This window comes from Piliocolobus tephrosceles, chromosome 5 (assembly GCF_002776525.5).
Source record: "Piliocolobus tephrosceles isolate RC106 chromosome 5, ASM277652v3, whole genome shotgun sequence".
Classification (NCBI taxonomy): Eukaryota; Metazoa; Chordata; class Mammalia; order Primates; family Cercopithecidae; genus Piliocolobus; species Piliocolobus tephrosceles.
The window spans coordinates 139,084,808-139,108,312 of record NC_045438.1 but is presented as its reverse complement, the minus strand read 5'-3'; the positions used below and the strand labels follow the sequence as shown (position 1 = coordinate 139,108,312).

The 23,505-nt window shown below is 47.4% G+C and overlaps 1 protein-coding gene across 1 annotated transcript; it reads left to right on the top strand.

The window, feature by feature from the left end:
* Positions 1 to 18,836: 18,836 nt before the first annotated feature.
* LOC111525936 (mamu class I histocompatibility antigen, alpha chain F) lies at positions 18,837 to 22,250 on the top strand. The gene is made up of 7 exons (XM_023191602.3): positions 18,837 to 19,022; positions 19,153 to 19,428; positions 19,674 to 19,949; positions 20,543 to 20,818; positions 20,959 to 21,075; positions 21,527 to 21,559; positions 21,915 to 22,250. Exons 1-7 carry the CDS (start codon positions 18,911 to 18,913, stop codon positions 21,917 to 21,919), a joined length of 1,095 nt encoding a protein of 364 aa, XP_023047370.2. The 5' UTR covers positions 18,837 to 18,910; the 3' UTR covers positions 21,920 to 22,250.
* The last annotated feature ends 1,255 nt before the right edge of the window (positions 22,251 to 23,505 follow it).

The window sequence follows — 23,505 nt, the reverse complement described above, 5'->3', positions numbered from 1 at the left end:
CTGAGCGCTCTCTGGCACGGGGCTGCGGGCTGAGTGGGCAGACTGGGCTGAACCTGAGGTCATCCACGCTGGGATGGAGGTTCCCCCTGAGCAGCCCTGGAATCCACAGGACTCAGGTTAGATTTGTTTGTCTTGCAACGTGAGGCAATTGTGGTGTAGCAAGATCTGGCTCTAGAATTCTTATGGCAAAATAGCTGTCATAGAATCCAACCAGAATGAGAGTCGAGGGCCTGTGTTGACCGCCCTGGGCACACCTGACTCTGATGGGGCTGCCAAAATGTAGCTTGGCATTTACAAAAGTTATTTCCAAAGATTGCATCAAAGTCCAAAAGAAGTACGTACAATTTCATTTCTGATGTCTCTGGCTATGCTTTCAAAAGGGCAGGAAGAGCCATGGAAAGAGGCTGAAAGGCCCCTGTGGGAATTCTCAAATCCCTTTTCATAGCGGTAACTTGGACCTAGACAGCAAATGCCTGAAAGACACAGGTAGAAGGATCAGGATCAGTCCTCCCCTCTGATCAGCACGGGCATGGCTGTCTGGGTGCTTTTGCCCCTCTGTGTTCAGCAGGATGGACTCTGCAGTGAGGCGCAGCCCCTGCCTCCCCACTTCCCCACGTCAGAAGCATGTTTCCTTATCTTGTTTTCCACACACTCCTTTCCTTTTTCTATCTTGTGACCACGAATAGAATAGACAGGCAAGTTCCTATAAGACCAGGTAAGAGATGTTACTGATGCACTTTGGAAGGTTGAGGCAGGCAAATCACGAGGTCAGGAGTTCGAGACCAGCCTGGCCAACATGGTGAAACTTCGTCTCTACCAAAAAAAAAAAAAAAAAAAATTCCAAAAATTAGCCAGGTGTGGTGGCATGCACCTATAATCCCAGCTACTCAGAAGGCTGAGGCAGGAGACTTGCTTGAACCCGGGACATGGAGGCTGCAGTGAGCAGAGATCGTGCCATTGCACTCCAGCCTGGGTGACAGAGTGAGACTCCGTTTCAAAAAAAAAAGATGTTACTGATGATAGTGAAACCATGATTGTGAAGGAACTATGGAAAACGGAGAGAAAGAGCAGAGAAACACACATAGAGATAGATATCCCTGTACACACACATACAGAGAAAATGGATTTCCATCCATCAATCCATCCATCCATCCAGCCAGCCAGCCATCCACCTTTCTATCTCCTTGCAAGGTAAGTTCACCAACACTTTTACATTTATGCCCCAACAAAATATTTTTTGGCTCACATCTGCCATCTTTCATCCGGCCAACTGACGTATTTGCTGAGGTCTTGCCATGTGCCACACTGGGTGCTGAGCATTGGAGTCTGAACAGGAACAGACCCCTGGGATGCACTCCCATGGGGCCCTTCACTGTCCCTTCCCTGGCTGTGAGACATCCTCATCTCCCTGAGGCTCTTCTTTCTGGTCGCTGGGAAAAGTCCCTGGCCCACCTCTCTATAGACACCTGGGAGACTCTGACTATCACTACTTTGTTTTTGTTTGTTTGTTTGTTTGTTTGTTTGTTTGTTTGTTTTGAGACGGAGTCTTGCTCTGTCGCCTGGGCTGGAGTGCAGTGGCCGGATCTCAGCTTACTGCAAGCTCCGCCTCCCGGGTTTACGCCATTCTCCTGCCTCAGCCTCCCGAGTAGCTGGGACTACAGGCACCAGCCACCTTGCCCGGCTAGCTTTTTGTATTTTTTAGTAGAGACGGGGTTTCACCGTGTTAGCCAGGATGGTCTCGAACTCCTGACCTCGTGATCTGCCCGTCTCGGCCTCCCAAAGTGCTGGGATTACAGGCTTGAGCTACCGCGCCCGGCCGACTATCACTACTTTGAATCAAGCACTGATTTTCAGCATTTATTCTGTATCCACCACTTACTAATGCCCTGTCAATGATTTTCTCATTTAGAGGTTGTTACAAACTGGAGGGCTTATAACCTTAGGCACGTTGTTTAAGAGAATTGTAAAAATAAGGAAACATGATGGCAATGGACTTTTCTGCTTTCTCCCAGAACACTTCATATTCATTTTCTCATCTGGGTTTGCTTGGTTGCAAGGTGGCTTCCACACCCCCGAGTTTATTTCAAGTCACAGAAACACTTGCTTAGCAAACAAGTACTTTGGGAAATGCAGGGTCTCAGGCTCTGTCCTCAGGACTCCACACATCAGAAAGGCGTGTGCATCTCCTCCCGCAATCCTGGAGGTGCCCGTGGACTGCAGGTTCGCTCCTCACTGACTTTACTCATGTCCTACTGGAAAAGGATGGAGCTTCTAGAAATGTCCCAGTGGCTTGAAAGACTCCATTTCTCTGTGTGCACTGCAAGTAAACTGACAGTTTGACTTTTCAATTCTATTCAATATCTGAAAATAAACAGAATTTTCAGTATATTTCCTTCCAGAGAGTAAACTGAAAAGGGAACTTTTCTAAATTCAGAGTTATGATTTCCTGAAACATCAAAGAAGGCAAATGTGGGGACCTTGAAGACAAGAGAATTCTCTGACCTCAAATTTCATGTGGCAGCTGTAAGGTGGAGCTGGCAGCATCTGTCCCCACCTCTGGGTACACAGCAGAATGTGCCGGCTTTGGGGATCCTGGAGGAGCAAATTCCCAGCAGATGGCAGAGAAGACATTTCAATTTCATGCCTCTGCTTTTCCTCCCCCTCCTCCAGCTGGGAAGTCAGGACCAAGGGAGTGGGTGGAGGCATTAAAGGTACAAATGAGCATGGGTGATAATTTCCCTTTCTCTGAGCTGGGGAGTCCCATTACAAGGGTGGGGATAGAAATGTCCAGTGTTACCATTCAGAGATGCCAGATACCGCTCTGAAAACAGCCAAAAAATTAAAACATGATGTGCCTCCTTGGGCTCCTTGGCTCTGGGCTGCTGCTTTCTTCTATTGAGAATCTAGGAGGTGCTGAGCATTCAGTTAAAAGGGGGCATGAGGGTTCCTGCATTGTCCTCTGCCACACTGTATCTGGGGACATCCAGCAAGCAAACCCTCAAGAAGGACTCAGTCTACGCAGGAGCCTCCTTAAGCAACTTCTCCCTGAAGACACCCTGAAGTCTTAGAAATCCATAAAGAAAAATGATAGTCATGTCTCTGATAAAGAAAATGAAATGCCAGCAATCCAGCACTGAGAAGGGAAGCTATGCGACCACATTCTCTGCATGTGGAGGAGACACCTCTAACGGAAATGTGGGAACTTGTCTCAAAAGTGTTGGTCCACAGCGAGAGGATGTGGTCGTCACTGCCACCACCCGCTGCTCACTCAGTGACCCCTCCCCATTGTAACTAATGGGCCAATGAAGAGAAATCCTTTTCACCTGCCTGTACTGAAACAAGGCTATTACAATCAGTCATCTCTGTGGTTGATTTTTCACTTAAGGATGGGATAACTGGGGTAATTGGTGCCTGTAGCGCAGGTTTTAAAGAAGTTCCCAGAAGCTCTTCTGAGGCCATCTCCGGGAGGCTGCCCCAGCGGGAATGAGGCCTTGCACTTCTGCCACCCTGTGTGTCCCCGTGATGGAATTTTGGCCCAGCTAGGGATGGCAAGCGGCCAGGCCATCGCAGGTGGTCTGCAGGCCTGGTGAGGAAGGACAGTGACAGATGGGGAGGCGGAAATACACATACAACCAGACCCCCCCCCGGGTCCTGCTCCCATTCCTCTGTCCATCGCTCTTGCTCTGTCTGCCCCAGGGGAAATCTCCTGAAGGAAACAGGAAAAGGAACCTCTATTCCTGGCTGCATATCTTTTATGTAGGCCTTTCCTGTTATTCAAGCAAATTCCCAGAAGATGGCAGAGAAGACATTTCAATTTCATGCCTCTGCTTTTCCTCCCCCTCCTCCAGCTGGGAAGTCAGGACCAAGGGAGTGGGTGGAGGCATTAAAGGTACAAATAAGCATGGGTGATAATTTCCCTTTCTCTGAGCTGGGGAGTCCCATTACAAGGGTGGGGATAGAAATGTCCAGTGTTACCATTCAGAGATGCCAGACACCGCTCTGAAAACAGCCAACAAATTAAAACATGATGTGCCTCCCTGGGCTCCTTGGCTCTGGGCTGCTGCTTTCTTCTATTGAGAATCTAGGAGGTGCTGAGCATTCAGTTAAAAGGGGGCATGAGGGTTCCTGCATTGTCCTCTGCCTTAATTGCATTTGAAAATATATTTTGTCAGTTCAATCCTTCTCCCACCCCTCTCTGTTTCTCTTTTTAAAGAAGCTGAACATTGGCATCTTCAAAAGAAAACTGCTAACATGTGAAATAATATATTGTATTCTAGGATTTAGTTGAAAATAACCTGGTGTTGGGTTATGGTTGAGGATGTCGATAAATCAAGAGTGGATGTGACTGAGTGAAGGGTACAGTGAAGGTCACTGTACTCTTCTCTCTACTTTTGTGTTTGTTTAAAATATTTGTACAAGTTTAAAATAATAAGGCCGGGCGTGGTGGCTCACACCTGTAATCCCAACACTTTTTGGGAGGCCAAGGTGGGTGGATCACGAAGTCAGGAGATCAAGACCATCCTGGCTAACATGGTGAAACTCTGTCTCTACTAAAAATACAAAAAATTAGCTGGGCACGGTGGTGGGCGCTTGTAGTCCCAACTACTCGGGAGGCTGAGGCAGGAGAATGGCATGAACCGGGGAGGCGGAGCTTGCAGTGAGCCGAGATCAAGCCACTGCATTCCAGCCTGGGTGACAGAGTGAGACTTCGTCTCAAAAAAATAAAAATAAATAAATAAATAAATAAGTACCAGGGTTACCGGGGGTATGGTATATGCTGAAGAATCATGAGATACTGGTTATAATTTCAAACAAATCTCCAATAAAAATAGATAATTTAAAGTAAAACCGCAGGAACAAAATGTTTTTAGATATCTCCAAATTCCTCACTTCCCTCCTCTAAATTCAGGTGGGTCACTTCATACTTTCTCCCATCCGCAGTTCCCAATAGGCAGGTCCTGGAGCCCAACCGTGGTGGGGCAGGGAGTGGGGATTTAAAAACTGCATGATGAGCACCAGCAGGAAAGAGGATTGGCGCTGAGAGGGGAGGAGGGGCAGGCAGGAGACCCCTGGGGAGTTGCTGCTCCAAGGAACTCCTTTTTCACCCTCTGAGAGAAAGTGTCACAGGGCCACAGACCCTTGGTCTTCACGGGTCCCATAACCTCCCCCAAACTGCATGTAAAATTGTGTGGGAATGCAGGTGAGTGCATTTCAGCTGGGGCTGGCTTTGGCAAGGCTGTGGCCTTCAGTAGATATCAAAGCAGTCATCTACGTCTCGTGCAGATGATGGAAAACATGGTGCTTTGACCCAGAGTCAAGGCCAATGAACTCAGCTAGGACATATTACCCAGTCATTTAATCAAAACCTAATCTAGATGTTGCTATGAAGATATTTAGTACATGTGGTTAACATTTACAATCAGTTGACTTTATGAAAAGGAAATTACCCTCAATATTGTAGATGGGCCTCATCCAATCAATAGAAGGCTTTAAGAGCAGAAACTGCAGTTTCCCAGAAAAGAAGAAATTCTGCCTTAAGACTACAATATCAACTTCTGTCTGCATTTTCAGCCTGCTGGCTTATCCTACAGATTTCCTACTTGCCACCCTAATAATTGCATGAGTCAGTTTCATAACACGAAGAAACACACACACACACACACCCCCTATTGGTTCTGTTTCTCTGATGAATCCAGAATAATACAGAATTTGGTACCTAGAGTGATTCTAGAGGAAGATAATCCTTTTAAAACGTTTGTAGCCAACAATAAAAAATCTTTATTAAAAATGTTGAAAAGCATAAAACAGTAATTATAAATTAGCAAACACCCAACAAGAAAAGCAGTTATTTTCTTTTCCTTAGACAGTACAAGCAAGAGTAATTGGGATCTTACTCACCTTCAGCCACCATTTGCCCTAGATGTCCTTCACTTAAAACAAGTTGTTAGCTTGTGTTTTTGGAGTGGAAACTCACATGGCTACTAACAAACAACTCTAAAAATGTAACTCAGGCACTCAAAATTCCATGTGCCATGTTAACATGTAATGATGGTTCATATTACAGCCTCTCACAATAGGTAAGCATTATTTCCAAAGTAAAATTAAGTCACGTTTGTGGCTGCTAGTGAATGCGGCACAAATGGACCCTGAAGATTCAGGCATCGTTCTGCTCTGGAGTACGGCTTCTGTGGCTCCAGCAAACTATACAAAGGCTTTTTTCTTTCTTTCTTTTTTTTTAGTGTATCTTCTGTGATACTTCAATTATTTTACCCCATTAATCATTTTCTTTCTTTTCTTTTCTTTTTTTTTTGAGATGGAGTCTTGCTCTGTCACCCAGGCTAGAGTGCAGTGGCACATTCTCGGCTCAGTGCAAGCTCTGCCTCCCTGGTTCAAGCGATTCTCCTGCCTCAGCCTCCTGAGTAGCTGGCATTACAGGCACCTACCACCGTGCCTGGCTAATTTTTCCATTTTTAGTAGCGATGGTGTTTCACCATCTTGGCCTGGCTGGCCTCGAACTCTTGACCTTGAGATCCACCCGCCTCAGCCTCCCAAAGTGCTGGGATTACAGGCGTGAGCCACCGCGCCTGGCCTATTTTCTTGCAAACAAAACTGAAAATATCAGTTCATAATGTGTTTCCATATACCTTGCCCTTATTCAAATGGTTATGAACAAGTGGCCTTCCATTTTCTATTGCCGCTGTAATTATTTGTTCCTGATCTGACAACACCTTCTTCAGCTCCTTTCTCTGGCCACCGAGATTAACAGTCCAACAAGCAGTCTTTTGATTCACTAAGTGGCTTAATAGGGCAAGGCTGATTTGAGCCAATACTTCTGGAATGTTCCTTTCAATTTGTAACAGAAGTTTTTTTCTGAATTCATCCCCACAAGGTGAGCTGGAAAACTGCAACCATAACCAAAGCTAGAAAATACTGGAAGTAGCCAATATTTCTTTTCATCACCAAAGACTTGTCTCCAATTTTTACTATTGTTCTATTTTTTTCCAGCCAGCCAACAGTAGTAGCTGAAAAGCGAGAGGACACTGATGAAGAACTTTGCAGGCCCAAAGAAAAGGAAAAGTATGTGGAGCTGTGCTGTGTATCTGTCAGTTCATTCTACTCCACTAGGACATGGCGTTCTCAAGACTTGATGTCCTGCAGGCCCCCAAGCTGAGGGCAGCGAGCACCCTGAGAGCCAGCTGGACTTACCTCTTGGTGTGTAACTACACAGCCACCGCATCTGGGTGGGGAGTTGTCCTGCACTTCTGGAATCATCTTTCTTGGTCATGGTGGCTACTGCTGTACTGTCCTTCTGAGGTAGGTGAGATAGGGTGTTCACAGCCTCTCTTGAAAGGAAACAAGAGACTTGTCAGGTTGATGGAGAGAACAAGCTGTTCGACAGTGCACAAATCATATCTGGGCTTGTGGTTAGAACATCCTGCAGCAAGGAGGTGGAAGAGCCAAGGGGAACATCCCAAAATCTAAACAAGCACAGAAACCCATGATTAGTGTCCTTGGGTTGACCTATGCTCATTATAATAGTAGAAAACATACCCCTGAGTGGGAAGTTAAGATGCTAATGAGACATGAGATGTATGTGCTCGTATGTACAACCACAGTGCACGCACGTCCAAGGGACCACAGAACATGCTTAAAACAATACCCCTTCCCACCTATTCATGAATAATCATGTAAGACTCCCGTGAGGGGAGGGTACTGTCTCACTTTTGAGCAGCCTGCTCTGATCAGCTGTCAGAGTGTACTTTCACTTTGCAATATATTATCTTGCTGACTTTTACTTTGGACTTGCTCTCAAAATCTTTTGTGTGGCAAGTCAAGAGCACGAACCGGCCCATCGGCTACACATCCTTCCTTTCTTCTTTCTTTCTGTATCTGGTTGCTAGGGATAACTTTGCCCCTGCTGGCAGCATGCCCCTGAGGATGGTGCGTTGTGGCACGTGTCCTCCTCGGCTTGGCCTTAGGTCACTAAGCATAGCCCATGGTAGGAGGTTCTGAGAATGAGTGGAACTGCCTCATGCAATGGTCCCCATGGGAGTGGCCCACAGGTGCTTGCATCTGTGGCATTTTCACAACTGTTTAAAAAGACTCAAGAATGTACTGTGGGAGGAGAGCAGGTCTGGGGCCTCACCTGTGTCCCCCACCTGCTCATCTGCATGGCCGTGCGCCTGATGTGGTCAGAAGTGAGAAATGCTGCTGCCCCTTCGCAAAGCACTACTTAGTTTTTCTCTTCTTAAAGGTGGTGGCACGATGCCCAGGTTGAGAAGGACGCAGGAGTCGGCATCCTAAAGTAAAAGGAGAGACTTTAATAGAAATACCTGAGCTTTTCAACGTGCATGAACAGGGCCTTTTACCCTCTGGCAACCACGTGTTTCTCATGGAGATGTTTCTTGTCCTCAGAGTGGTTTTTCCTTTTTGCAGGTGGTTTATCAAAACAGGAAAGGACAAAAAAGAAAAAGCAGGAGAAGGTGTATGGGGAGCTGGGACCCTGGCCCTGTGCAGGTGACATACAAGATGCTTCTGGGGAGGCTGCCGCCATCTGGGGCACTGGCACATGGGGCACAGCAGGGCCCGCCTTCCTGATGATGCCACTTGTCCCGGTTGCTCGCCGGAAGTTGCAGTGCCCAGATTAGTTTTGTATTGATGGGAATTTAAAAAAAAATATTATATTACATAATTTTATGCTTTTTGAAAATAACTAATAAACTTTTCTGGCTAAGTTGTTAGTAACGGTAATCTCTCTAATGTGCTTAAAGACAGTCAAATCTACAGGGTTCCCATCTTCACTGGATGCCTGTGCTTCCTGCTTGGTCTGCTTTCAGGTGTCTTTGCCTGTTTGTTGCCCCCATGACTGCTGACATCCTGCCTTTTGGTGGAAACCACACTCTTCCGTGCCCATTGAGAGTTGGAAAATTGGATGACTAAACTCAATGAAGATAGAAGATAACATTTGTTCTACATGGGTGCCTTCATCACCTGCACTTGAAAGCAAGGCTGAGGTGCAGAAGGCACAAAATGTGGCCACAACCCTTGGCTGGCAAGTGGCCTATGAGCAATGTGAGCCTGAGTGGATGACACTGTGACACAGTTCAGGGTGCATCACAATGTCGCCCATTGTGACTGCAGGGCCAAAAGGAACCAGGGCTGAGAGGAACCTGGAGACATGCTAGGGTGGGGCCAGACGAGGGCCTGGAGAGAGCCTCCACCCACCCTCACGGGGCCTGGGGGAGACAGACTGAGGAGATGCACCTACCCCTCTCTCTTTGCAGAGTGGAATGATAGCTGATGAAATCATTGTGAAAGTCACAGTGCTACAGAGATGTTCGGACATTCATCAGAGGCAGGCCTGTTGTGAGAAAGTCAGGGCTGTGGTGAGGAAACCTGAGATTCTGCAAACTGGAACCGGGTTATCCTATGGGTGCCCTTTAGAACCCTCTGGGCATGCAGAGGAGGCTCTCTCTTCTCTGGTAATAGTTCCCACTTCCTACACTGGAATATGCTGCAGAAGCCTCACACCTATGATGCAATGGAAATCCCACTCAGTAGTTTTGCAGTAACTAGCCGGTAGGTATGTCCCCGTAGGAGCCTGAGGAGCAGTGCTGGGGATTGGAATTTGAGGGTGTTTGATCAAAGGCCCAGAATCAAGCTGGATAAATAAAAAACACCTTTGGCTTGGGAGCACTTTCTCAGGGTATGGGTTTATCAAGGACCTCAGGGCATGGGGCAAACCCATGGCTAGGGTGGACCAGGTAGACTGGAAAAAATGATGCCCAACTCTCAGTAAGTTAGACATGACTTAGTTGTAGGAACATGTAGAGGATGGATAAAGAGGCCGAGGGAAGTTGGTGTGTGGGATGGAGACATCATGTGAGACCAGAAGGCCCACTAGGGCCATGCTCCACAGAGGACCCAGAGGGCACATCTTCCACCAGAGCCTCAGGAATGTACCGGTAAGAGGGACCTGCATTCCTAAGAGGCGTCAGGGTGGTGTCCTCTGCAGGCTGGGTGTGATGGCAGGAAGGAGGCCCTTAGTTGGGCTCATTGATATTCCTGGGGAAAATGTGGCCCTGAAAAGATAGAGAACCAAATGGTGGTAGTGACCTGCAAAAGCCAGAGGGCACGGTTACCATCACAATCTCAGAGGAGCATCTGAGGCAGCTTGATCTGCAGGGAGTTGTGGGGAAGGTTAATAGAGGGTGGTGTCAGAATAGACAGGCAGCCAACAAGGGTGCTGCTTGATATCCATGATAAGAAAGCAAGAATTGATGAGCAGGAGGCTGAGGGTGTTTAACTCAATACAAAGTCATGATCCCACTCTCAATTCCTAAACTTCAACCAAGTTTCAGATTCAGATCCCAGTTCTAGAGGAGTCCCTACCCCAGGAGGAAGGACCCTGGAACCTCATGGCAAGTATATGCTGGAACAATTCCTTCTGTCTTTCTGCCAAGAGTCTACGGCCATTTACTTGGGGGACTACACACTTGGAAAGGGAAACAGGCAGAATTTGGGGGAGTATTGACACTGGGTGTGAGCTGATATTGATGCCTATAGGCCTACAGCACCATTATGTCCCCATCACAGTGGGACTTACAGAAGCCGGGAATAAACCTGGACACATCACAGTGGAACCACCAGGTCCACAGACCCAGCCCTGTTTATCTCCCCATTCCCCGAGTGTTTAATTGGCATTGATGCACTGGCAGCTAGAGTAACCCCCACACTGGGTCCCAAGTCTCTGGAATAAGGGCTCTCCTTGTCTGAAAGCCAAAGGGAAATCTCTGCAACTGACTTCATCCTGGCCAAATAAAAAATGATATTGAGTCCCAGGGTGGGTCTTATGAAAGGTACTGTAGGTATTGTAGGTGTAGCACCTCCATTAGAGAGCTGAAGGATGAGGGGTGGTGTTGGGGTTGCCTATTATCTTCATGTGACCCAGCAATCTGTCCCCAAAGAAGCCTGATGGGGCCTAAAGAATGAATGGGATTATTTCAGACTTGACAGAGTAAGAGTCATAATTGCAGCTGCCATGCTGGCTGGATATCACTGGTAGAGCAGATTGATAAGGCCTCAGGCACACAGTGTGCAGCTGTGGATTTGGTCAGTGCGTTCCTTTCCACTCCAATGAGAAAAACTATACATGAATTGATTCATGTGGGATCCACAACATGTTTCTTTATAGTTGACCTCAGGGTTATTGTCACTGACCTGCCCTCTATAGTAGAGTCTTCAGAGATCTGAAGAACCCGGCATCCTATAGAATAGTAAATCAGCTCATTTCATCAACAACATCATGTTGACTAGGATGGATGAGTAGGAGGTGGAAAGTATGCTGAAGGCCTTGGCAAATAACGTGCTCTTCAGAAGATGGAAGATAAACCATACAGAGATTCAGGAGTGGCCCCTGCAGTGAAGTTTTATTCGTCCGGTGGTTGAGGACATCCAGGAGTTTCTTCTCCAGAGTAAAAGACGAACTGTTGCATCTTGCATCCTCATGACAAAGAAGGAAGCACACTGCCTGGTGAAACTCTTTGAGTTCTGACAACACCACATCCCACATCTATTGCTTTGGCCCACACTCTAGGAGAAATAGGAGGGGACTTACTTCAATTGGGCCTACTGAGGAAAGGACACTGTGGCAGATTCAGGCCATGAGGCAGCACCATCCCTCAGACCCACCTGGAGGTGTCAGTGGTGGGGAAAAATGCAGGATGGAGCTGAAACAAGCACCAGTGGGGAAGTCACACAGAGGGCCTGGGATTCTGGAGTAAGTCTGTGCCATCCACAGCAGAGACATCAGCCCCTGTTAGAAGCAACTTTTGGCATGTTACTGGCCCTGATAAGAGAATACTTGCCATGGGACATCAAACAGCCATGTGATTTCAAATGCCTATATGAATTGGCTTCTGTAACTCAGGAAGTCATAGATTGGACAGACCCCAAAGCATTCATCATGAGATGGAAATGGTCCATCTGGGTTGAGCATGAATCCTATGTTGACACCTCCAGAAAACACCTGAACCTGAAGTGGCACTAAACAACCAAGCAGACAAATTGAAGTCAGCCAGCCCTCAGCATGGGTCAGCCCAGGCCTGGCAGAATCAGTGCATCAGTGGAGCAACCACAGTGGCAGGGATGAGACTAAATATGGGTCCAGAAGCACTAACTGCCACCTTCCAAGACAGATTCAGCTGCTGCCACCTCTAAATGTCCAACTCATTAGCATTTGAGGCCAATGATGTGCCTCAAATGCTACATTTCTTTATGTGACTAACTCGCTGATAAGTGATGAGTTGACTACATTGAGCCACTTCCATCCTGGAAGGGCCAGAGGTTCATCTTCACAGGGTTAGGCACCATTCCATGAGTGGGTTTTCCTGTCCTGCTCTCAGACCCTCAGTCAGCACCATTCTCTGGGGACTGTTGACGTTCCTGATCCACAGGCTTGACACTGCTCTTAGCACACTGTCTTCCTGGGGGAACCCACTTGACAGGGAAGTAAGTGCAGCATTTTCACGGCCATGGGATCCACTGGTTCTATCATCATCTGTACCACCCAGGGTCTGCCAGCCACAAAGAATGCCGGACAGGTCTTCTACAGGCACAACTCAGTGCCAGTCTGGAGGAAGCACTCTGAGGGCTGGGTGCTGTCTTTCAGGACATGGTACATTTATTAAATCAGAGACATGTCTACAGTGCTGTGGTCTCAGTAGGAAGAACATGTGGGTCAAGAAACCAAGGAGTGGAAGTGGGTATGGCTCCATGTCTCATTCCTTAGAGTCACCTGCTGTGGGATTTTGCACTTCTCATCTCCCAAACCTGTGCTCTGCAGGGTAGAAGGTCCTGGATTCTAAAGGAGGGTATTCTTCAATCAGGACAAATGAGAGCCCACTGAACAACACATTGCTATTGCCCACAGGGAGATTTGAACAGTATGTGCCCAGAGACTAGCAAGTGAGGAGTCCCCTCCTCTCCAGGCACAGGTAATAGATCCTAATCTCCAGGAGGAGATTGGGCTGCTGTCACACAATGAGGGCAGGAGGAATGTGTGTGGAACCCAGTGATCCACTTGGGGGGGTCTCCTGGTTCAATTTTAAGTGTTAGTGGAATTGTCCAGCAACCAAGCCTGAGAGAATTTGATTTCCAAGGGCCCAGAAACCTCAGGAAGAGTTTGAGCCATGCTCCCAGATAATCTCCCAAGGCCCCGCTCCTGTGCTCTGACATCCTCAGCAGCATTGGTGCAGATGCCCTGCTTCCCATGGGCTGTTCCCAACCAGTGATGGGTGACAAGAGGGACACTAAGGGAGACCCATTTCTGGAAGGCAAGGGCCAACTGTGGCTAGAGGACTCCTCCATGGCCTTGCTCAACTCTCCTTAGATTGCCTGTGATCTAGGATGTGTCCAACAAACCTCCCCTCCTTCTGTCCCTCACTTGGGGGTCACGCTTGCATCTCAGTCTGCTGCCTTTCCCAGGGTTTCCTGGATCTTTTCTCATATTGTCTGGCAGGTGTGTCCTCTAATAATATACTGCAACTTTAACGTCATGTCATCTGCTTCCTGGAGAATATGGACCAACAAATCATTTCCATTTACACAACGGTGACCTCTTACTTATTCCAGTTTGTAAAATCCTTTTGTTTATCCAACTTCTTCCACCTGCAGTGGCTCCAGTTTTGCTGGTATTTGTACTGTTTTCTTTGAGTCAATTGATGTTCATTGTTTCAAGTTATTAAGTCTTTGGGTAGTTTGCTACACAGCAACAGGTAACTAATAAACCTCTCTTATGTTTCCATTATTCCATAGTGGTTATCTACATCTGATTCATTTCCTTCTATTTTTATAATATTATCCATACATGATGTTTCCTGTTTCTCTACGCCTATTCTCTTCTTGATTTTTCTCTTCCTTCCCACCACTTTTTCCTTTTTCTCATGAAATATTCCTAATATATAAAATAACTCTATGTAGTTATGATATAGAAAGCATTTTCTGAATCTGTATGTTAAAAGTTTAATGCCACAGTATATGGGATACAAGTAAAGAACAGGAAGCTATTAACACAGTCTGAGTAAAAAGTGCCTGTTGTAATTCTGCAGTCAAGACAGTGACTTAATAATTGCAGTTTTTGCCATTACAAGAATTCTTAGCAAGAGCTATTCACATTGGACCAAAGCTAATTGTAATTATCCATGTGACGGAGAGGATCAGAATGCTATGAAAGTGGCCTTGACTAGCAATAGGTCATTTGATCCTTGGCTCACTGGCATCTCCATAGATTTTCAGTGTACAATGTTCAGTTTGATGTGCAAGGTAATTCCATCTTGCAAAGGATTTGATGTGTTGCATTGTACCACACACACACCTGAATTAAACTTTCACAGAATTGGAAATGCACAATACTGATCAAAATAAATTAAACAGAAAAGATTATATATGAATAACCAGTGATAGAATAGCAAATAGGAACGGAAAACACAATAGCATTGCTTAAAAAATACTGTAGAAGCACAGAATAGCAGTGTTATTTAGAATCATAGTGATGCCCAAATCATGTCGACCACATCTCGTTAAAAACCAGAGCAAAAGATAGCAAGTTTATTATGGAATTCCCACCCAATAGCCAGTTTTTGAAAACTCTTATCCCTAGATTGGAGCGAACCATTTTGGGCTACTGTATCCAACCGAAGTTACTGACATCATGCTCAGCTAGATGTGTTGGCTGAGGTATGAGATTCATATTTTTTCTATCTTAAAAGCAATCTGATTTGCAAATATTTTTAAAGATGATATTTGAATGAGAAAATTGGCATTTGGGGCATTCTTAAACTAAATTTGAGACATCTTAGGCAAAACAAATACTTATTTTTAAGGCTCTATTGTTATGGCACTGAAGTCTTGGAACTATTTGATCTAGTTACCATAAGTTCTCAACTGTGTTGCAACTCATTCAAGAGAATATTGTTATTAAAGGTATTTGCAAGAAAAACTCAGAGATACTATAGTATCTCCTTTCTGTGTCTCAAACATTTTTCCCCTCAATAACCAAGGCTCTGCGATGTCTCAAATTTTAATCATTACTTTAAAAAGAGAAGTTTAAAGCATTAAAGAATTATAATCAGATGAAAGAAGATTTAGATTTATAAAATTCTGAAACTATAATTTTAATTTTGCTTTTAACATATATGCAAATTCTTTGATACTCTCCACTTTCCAGAGGTACAGCTTAATTCCCTCCTGTGAATGTGGCGTGGACTTAATGATTCACTTCTAACTAATGGAGTAATGTTGACATAACAGTTTGTGACTCTTGGTGTAGAACAAAAAACTTACCGTAGCTCCACCTTTGCTCTCTCTGTCTCTGGGATCATGAATTCTGGGGGAAGCCGGCTGCTGTGTCATAAGCAGACCTGTGGAAAGGTCCATGTGGCTAGGACCGAGGCCTCCTGGGACCAGACAACAAGGAACTGACGCCTTTTCCAACAGCCATGTGAGCGAGCCATTTTTCATGCAAATCTCCAGCCCAGCTGAGCCCTCAGATGATGCAGCCCTAGACTGACAACTGGACTGCAACCTTATGAGAGGCCCTGAGCCAGAAGCACCCCGAGAAACCTCTCCTGGATTCCCGAGCATTGGAAACTGTGGGAGATGATCAATATTTGTTGCTTTGAGCTGTTACATTTTCAGTAATTTGTAGTGTAACAGTAAAAAAATGAATACGACTTCACAAGAGAGGATGAATAATTGCACTTTAATTTTCATTTGCTCTAAATTTATTAGTATTATTGTTATCATCATTATTATTGAAACAGGGTCTTGCTCTGTCACTCAGGCTGGAGTGCTGTTGCAGGATGACAGCTCACTGCAGCCTCGACCTCCGGGGCTCAAGTGATCTTCCCATCTCAGCTGTCTGAGTAGCTGGAAGCACAGACATGCACCACCATGCCTGGCTAAAATTTTTATATTTTTGGTAGAGACAAGGGTTTTGCCATGCTGCCTAGGCTGATCTTGAACTCATGAAATCAAGCTCTTTGCCTGACTCTGCCTCCAAAAGTGCTGGGATTACAGGCATGAGCCACCACAACCGACCTAAATTAATTATAAAATAATAAACATGTCATTTGGTTTTATGAGGTAAGAAGAATTTCCATGGCTAAATAGGATGCATTTTATTATCATTCACAATTATTGCTTTATTTGAACTTCAATTTCCAACTGTGTCCCAATTAAACTCAAAAGAAAGACCCAAGCCATGCTAGGCTGATTCCATCATCGCCCCCCATGATAGGCGTGTGCGCCTGGTCATTCACCTGACCCCAGTAAATCAACCAATAAAAATGTAGGTTTTGCCTTGAAGGGATTTTTACATATATAATTAAGGTCCTAAATCAATTGACTTTAAGACAGGGATTATCCTTGGTGGGGCTGTCCTCATCTGGCAAGACCTTGAAAGGACCGCGTTCTTCCTGATCATAGAGATTGACAGTGTGAGACGGATTCAGTGTGAGGGAGTTCCTCCACTGTGGGTTTTAAAAATAAAGGGGCTGTGTGGCAAAGAATGATAGTGGGCACCAGGAATTGATACCAGCCTCTCTCTACCTTGACAGCAGGCAAGGAACAGGAACCTTAGTCCTACAACTGGCAGAAACTGAATTCTGTCACCACTGTATAAGCCTGAAGGAGGTCCTCAAAATGAAAATATAATTTTGGGAAACCCTAAACAGAGAACCCGCCAATCATACTCGGATTTCTGACTGAGGAGCTGTAAACAAATAAACAAGTGCTGTGTGGTCAGGTGTGGTAGCTCATGCCTGTAATCCTAAGGTTTGTGGGAATGACGCAGGAGGATTACTTGCAGCCAGGAGTTTGAGACTAGCCTGGGCAATTTGAGGAGACCTTCCTCTCCACAAAAAAATTTTTCTTTTTTTTAAATTTACCTGAGCATGGTGGTACTTGCCTGTACTCCTAGCTACTCCGGAGACTGAGGCAAGGGGACCTCTAGAGGCCAGGAGTTTGAGGCTGCGGGGAACCATGATCATGCAACTACACTTTACCCTGGATAACAGAAGGAGGCCATGTCTCTAAAAATAAATAAATAAAATAAATGGGTGCTGTTTAAAGCCAATGTTTGTGGTAATTTGTTATGCAGTCATATAAAATTCATACACAGACTCAACAGACACATGGAATGAATTTATAAATTGATATGCATACTACATGCATAAAATAAAATATTTCCTTTTTCCAGTATTTTTCATTTTATAACTTTCTGTGATGCAATTAAATTTTAATACAATCATATGTCATTCAACTAGTCAACAAAAATTAATTCAGTGCCTACGCTGAACCAGGTATGCCCTCATATGCTCAAGTGCCTGACATTCTAGATGCTTCACAAGACCGAGGTGGAGCCACTGGAATGTTTTAGGTGAAGAAATGACACACTGTGACTCGCCGTAGCAGGACCACTCAGGTGGCAGGTCATGGGACAGTGCTAGAGCCACAATTCAGGAGTGACAGGGTGGTGGGGACTAAGGGGAGAGGAGGGCCTGAGGGATGAGAGGGATGGAGGGAAGGGCTGGAGAAGCAGGAGGTGAGGAGAAGGAGCAGAGGGACAGAATGTGAAAGCGGCAGAATTCTTAGGTTTAAACACATTGTTTTATAACTTTTTAATACATCCATCTACAGAGCCTAGCAGCGTGTTCCTTACATTTGGCCTTTAACACCACATGCAGGACTGCCAAAAAATTAATTGCTTTTTCTGCTTTATTTTTCAGGTTTAAAAAAATACTAGGTGTTCCAATAAAATATGCACACTACTTAGATGTAGATACTTCCTAAAAACAGGAAGTGCATGAGCACTGGTGAGGGGCATTGTGACTGCATTGAACACTTGCAACTTTGAGGTGAATGAATGCACTGGCTCCTGGTTGCAACATACAATAACACATTGTGCTACTTTGTATTGAGGAGATGTCCTGGCCTCACACAGAAACTCAGGGCTATAGAATGAAGGTAATTTTAGAATACAACAAGATACAGATACATAGTCTGGGAAAGCAAAACTTAGGAGCTCTGCGAGTTGTAAATTGTAATGCATTTAGACACATTTACATATCAAGGGGACAAAGTAACATTTTTTACACTTAAGATTCCTGATAATTCAGGGATTACCAAGATTCTACTACTCACTGCAGCTAATAAAAAGGAAACTGGTCTCCGTTCTATTTCATATGCTCAGCTACGACTTTTCCAGAGAAGGAAGAGGAGGAGGAGGACGAGGAGGAGGACGAGGAAGGAGAAGAAAGAGGAAGAGGAGGAGAAGGAGAAGAAGGAGAGGAAGAAGAGGAGGAAGAAGGAGGAGGAGGAGGAGGAAAAGGAGGAGGAGAAGAAGAAGAAACTGTCTCTATACCTTCATTCTCAGGACAAGTTCATTCTCTGGCACCAAGCTCCTTGGGGTGAGTTTTCTTCCAAAAGAGTCCAGGGGAGTCCAGGTATGGAGTGGGAGGCAGAAAGTTCCGTCAAGGGACGGAGATTTCGGAATGAGAACTGAAGGGAGATGGACTCAGTCCATGCCGACGGTTTCTCACTGGTTTCTCAGTCCCCGGGCGAAGACTCGGGGAGACATTGAGATACACCCTGCACAGTAGGAGGAGGGTGAGGGCAAAGTCCCAGGGCCCCAGGAGTGGCTCTCAAGGGCTCAGGCCCCGAGGCGGCGTCTGGGGTGGGGGGGCTCAGTATTGAGAATTCCGCATCTCCCCAGAGTTTCTCCTTCCCTCCCAAACCGTGTCAGGTTCTTCTTCCGGGATACTCATAACGCGGCCCCATTTCTCACTCCCATTGTGTGCGGAGTTTCTAGAGAAGCCAATCAGTGTCGCCGCGTTCCGGTTCTAAAGTTCCCATGCACCTTCCGGGACTCAGATTCTCCCCAGACGCGGAGGTTGGGGTCATGGCGCCCCGAACCCTCCTCCTGGTGCTCTCAGGGGCCCTGGCCCTGACCGAGACCTGGGCGGGTGAGTGCGGGGTCGGGAGGGAAAGGGTCTCTGCGGGGAGCAGCGAGGGGCCGGTACCGCTGGGGCGCAGGACCTGGGGAGTTGCTCCGGGAAGAAGGTCGGGCGGATCTCAGCCCCTCCTCGCCCCCAGGCTTCCACTCCTTGCGGTATTTTAGCACCGCTGTGTCGCGGCCCGGCCGCAGGGAGCCTCGGTACAGGTACATCGCGGTGGAGTACGTGGACGACACGCAGTGCCTGCGGTTCGACAGCGACGCCGCGATTCCGAGGATGGAGCCGCGGGCGCCGTGGGTAGAGCAAGAGGGATCGCAGGATTGGGAGCCGACCACAGGGTACGCCAAGGCCAACGCACAGACTGACCGAGTGGCCCTGAGCAACCTGCTCCTCCGCTACAACCAGAGCGAGGCGGGTGAGTGACCCCGACCGGGGGCGCGGGTCCCGACCACTCCCCATCAGCCACGGACCGTCCGGGTCCCCCAGAGTCTCCGGGTCCGAAATCCACCCTGAGGCTGCGGGACCCGCCCAGACCCTCCACCGGGAGAGTCCCAGGCGCCTTTACCGGGTTTCATTTTCAGTTTAGGCCAAAATCTCGGCGGGTTGGGCGGAGAGAGGGCGCGGCTAGCTGGACGGGGCTGACTGCAGGGACCGGGCCAGGGTCTCACACCCTCCAGGGAATGAATGGCTGCGACATGGGGCCCGACGGACGCCTCCTCCGCGGGTATCACCAGCACGCCTACGACGGCAAGGATTACATCTCCCTGAACGAGGACCTGCGCTCCTGGACCGCCGCGGACACGGTAGCTAGGATCACCCAGCGCTTCTATGAGGCAGAGGAATATGCAGAGGAGTTCAGGACCTACCTGGAGGGCGAGTGCCTGGAGTTGCTCCGCAGATACCTGGAGAACGGGAAGGAGACGCTACAGCGCGCAGGTACCAGGGGCCATGGGCGCCTTCCCCATCTCCTGTAGATCTCTTGGGATGGCCTCGCACAAGGTGGGGAGGAAAGTGGGACTAATGCTAGAATATCGCCCTCTCTCTGGTCCTGAGTGGGAAGAATCTTTCTGGCTTTCCAGATCCTGTACCAGAGAGTGACTGTGAGAGTCCACCCTGCTCTCTGGGACAATTAAGGGATAAAGTCTCTGAGGGAATGGAGGGAAGACAGTCCCTGGAATACTGATCCGCGATCCCCTTTGAGCCCTCCAACAGCCTTGGGACCCGTGACTTTTCCTCCCAAGCTTTGTTCTCTGCCTCACACTGAATGTGTTTGGGGCTCTGATTCCAGCTCTTCTGAGTCCCTTGGCCTCCACTTAGGTCAGGGCCAGAAGTCTCTGCTCCCCCCTCAGAGACTCGAACTTTCCAAGGAATAGTAGATTTTCCCAGGTGCCTGTTTCCAGGCTGGTGTCTGGGTTCTGTGCTCCCTTCCTCACCCCAGGTGTCCTGTCCATTCTCAGGACGGTCACATGAGCACTGCTGGGGTTTCCCATGAGGAAGGCAAAGTACCTGAATTTTCTGACTCTGCTCAGATCCTCCAAAGGCACACGTTGCCCACCACCCCATCTCTGACCGTGAGGCCACCCTGAGGTGCTGGGCCCTGGGCTTCTACCCTGCGGAGATCACACTGACCTGGCAGCGGGAGGGGGAGGAACAGACCCAGGACACGGAGCTCGTGGAGACCAGGCCTGCAGGGGATGGAACCTTCCAGAAGTGGGCAGCTGTGGTGGTGCCTTCCGGAGAGGAGCAGAGATACACGTGCCATGTGCAACACGAAGGGCTGCCCCAGCCCCTCACCCTGAGATGGGGTAAGGAGTGAGATGGGGTAAGGAAGGGGATGACGGGTCGCGTCTCTTCTCAGGGAAAGCAGGAACCCTTCTGGAGCCCTTCTGCAGAGTCAGGGCTGAGGCCTGGGGTCAGGGGCCCTCACCTTCCCCTCCTTTCCCAGAGCCGTCTTCCCAGTCCACCATCCCCATCGTGGGCATCGTTGCTGGCCTGGCTGTCCTAGCAGTTGTGGTCACCGGAGCTGTGGTCGCTGCTGTGATGTGGAGGAGGAAGAGCTCAGGTAGGGAAGGGGTGAGGGGTGGGGTCTGAGTTTTCTTGTCCCACTGGGGGTTTCAAGCCCCAGGTAGAAGTGTGTCCTGCCTCGTTACTGGGAAGCACCATCCACACACACAGGCCTACCCAGCCTGGGCCCTGTGTGCCAGCTCTTACTCATTTGTAAAGCACTTGTGAAAATGAAGGACAGATTCTTCACTTCAATGATTGTGGTGGTGGGGACCTGATTCCCAGCAGTCACAAATCACAGGGGAAGGTCTCTGCTGATGACAGACCTCAGGACGGCAGTTGGTCCAGGACCCACATCTGCTTTCTTCGTATTTCCTGATGAAGTAAATGTGTAATCTGCAGTTACACATTTCTGGAAACTTCTCTGGGATCAACGACTAGGAGGTTGCTCTAGGACCTTATGGTCCTGGCTCCTTTCTGGCCTCTCACAGGACATTTTCTTTCCACAGATAGAAACAGAGGGAGCTACTCTCAGCCTGCAAGTAAGTATGAAGAAGGCTGATCCCTGAGATTGTTGCGGTATTGGTCAGGAGCCCATGAGGGAGCTCACCCACCCCACAGTTCCTCTAGCCACATCTGTGGGCTCTGACCAGGTCTTGTTTTTGTTCTATCCCAATCATTGACAGTGCCCAGGGCTCTGGTGTGTCTCTCACAGCTAATAAAGGTGACACTCCAGGGCAGGGGCCCTGATGTGAGTGGGGTGTTGGGAGGAACAGAGGGGACTCAGCTGTGCTATGGGGTTTCTTTGACTTGGATGTCTTGAACATGAAATGAGCTGTTTAGAGCGTGACCCATCACTGTGACTGATGAATTTGTTTATGAATATTTTCTCTATAGTGTGAGACAGCTGCCTTGTGTGGGACTGAGAAGCAAGATTTGTTCATGCCTCCCTTTTGTGACTTCAAGAAGCCTGAATTCTCTTTCTGCAAAGGTGTCCAAATGTGTCTTCACCCCTGTTAGCATAATGTGAGGAGGTGGGGAGACCAGCCTACCCCCATGTCCACCGTGACCCCCTTCCCCGCACTACCCCGTGTTTCTACCCAATTACCTTTCCTGTTCCAGAGACATTGGGGCTCAGATGTCTTTGTCTGAACTTCATGGTGTACTGAGCTGCAACTTCCTGCTTCCCTATTAAAATTAGAATCTGAGTATAAATTTTCTTCTTTAAATTCTTGCCATGAGAGGTTGATGAGTTTACCAACATTTGAGAGACAAAATAAATGGAAGACCTGAGAACCTTCCAGAGTCTATGTTTCCTGTGCTGATCTGTTGCAGGGCAGGAGAGTAGATGGGGCTGTGCCGGGTGTGTACTCAGGCCACTGTGGGCTTTATCTGATCACTGTTCAGCCAGGTCATCTTTGCTGCTCTAGTGGCCTTGGTCCTACAGCAGAACCTTTTCCCAGCAGGACCTGTGATCTCAGGGACTCAAATGTTATTTAGGGCAGTCCCTGCACACAGAAGTCCTTGTGGTATCAAGAGACTGATTTTTCAGACCTGTCCAGCACTTGCCCTCCTTCCAGGGCTCTTTCCTGGATTGTATTTTCCATCTTTTCACCAGGCTTCTTATAGGAACCAGATTGTGACATTTGCAGAGAGGAGGGGTCCCATAGTGTCTCATCATAGGTAACTTTCTGTTGGAGCTCCTCTTCTGCTCTCCTACTCTTCTTCCTGCCCTGTGTTGTAGTCATCCTAGCGCTAGCTCCAATCCAACTCATGGATTTGTAAAGCAGAGTCTTAATTTAGATTCATATGTAGTTGGAAAATTGGACTCATAAGCCTAAGATTATCTTTCCTGAAGAGAGAAATGTGGTTGTGTGCTGCAGTGTGCAGGGGGGTTGGTGTGGGAGGAGGAATGAGGGGAGGGAGGACACTCAAGCAGCACTGGTGACAAAAGCACTGGTGGCACTGATGTTAGTGTGAGAGGATGTTGTGCTGTAGCTGCCACAAACAGCTGTAGCAGCCACAAAATAGCATTTGGCTCGAGGCTACATTAATAAAGACATTGCCTTTCGGATAGGGAGGTACTCTACAGTGAGCTTTCATTGAACTGACATTTGTTATCTGCTAGGTATATGACTGTTTTGCATTTGGAAAACATCTTTAAACTAAAAACAGAAAAATTTCTGGCCTTGTGGCGCATATGTTCTAGAGAGAAGAGGCAGACGCAACTACAACCAGAGTATGGAAGGCAAATTCTTGTGTTAGAAAGTGGCAAGTGCTGTGGAGTGAGTCATCCAGAGTGTGGGCTGTGGGGACAGGAAAGGTGGCTGTTGTACTATGTAGTCAGCATGGGCCTTATTGCAAATGTGACCTGCAAGGAAAGACTTTTCTTGTTTTCACAGTTGGCAGAGCTAACTGTGGCTTTAATTTGGGAAGAAAGAAAGGAAGGAAGGAAGGAAGGAAGGAAGGAAGGAAGGAAGGAAGGAAG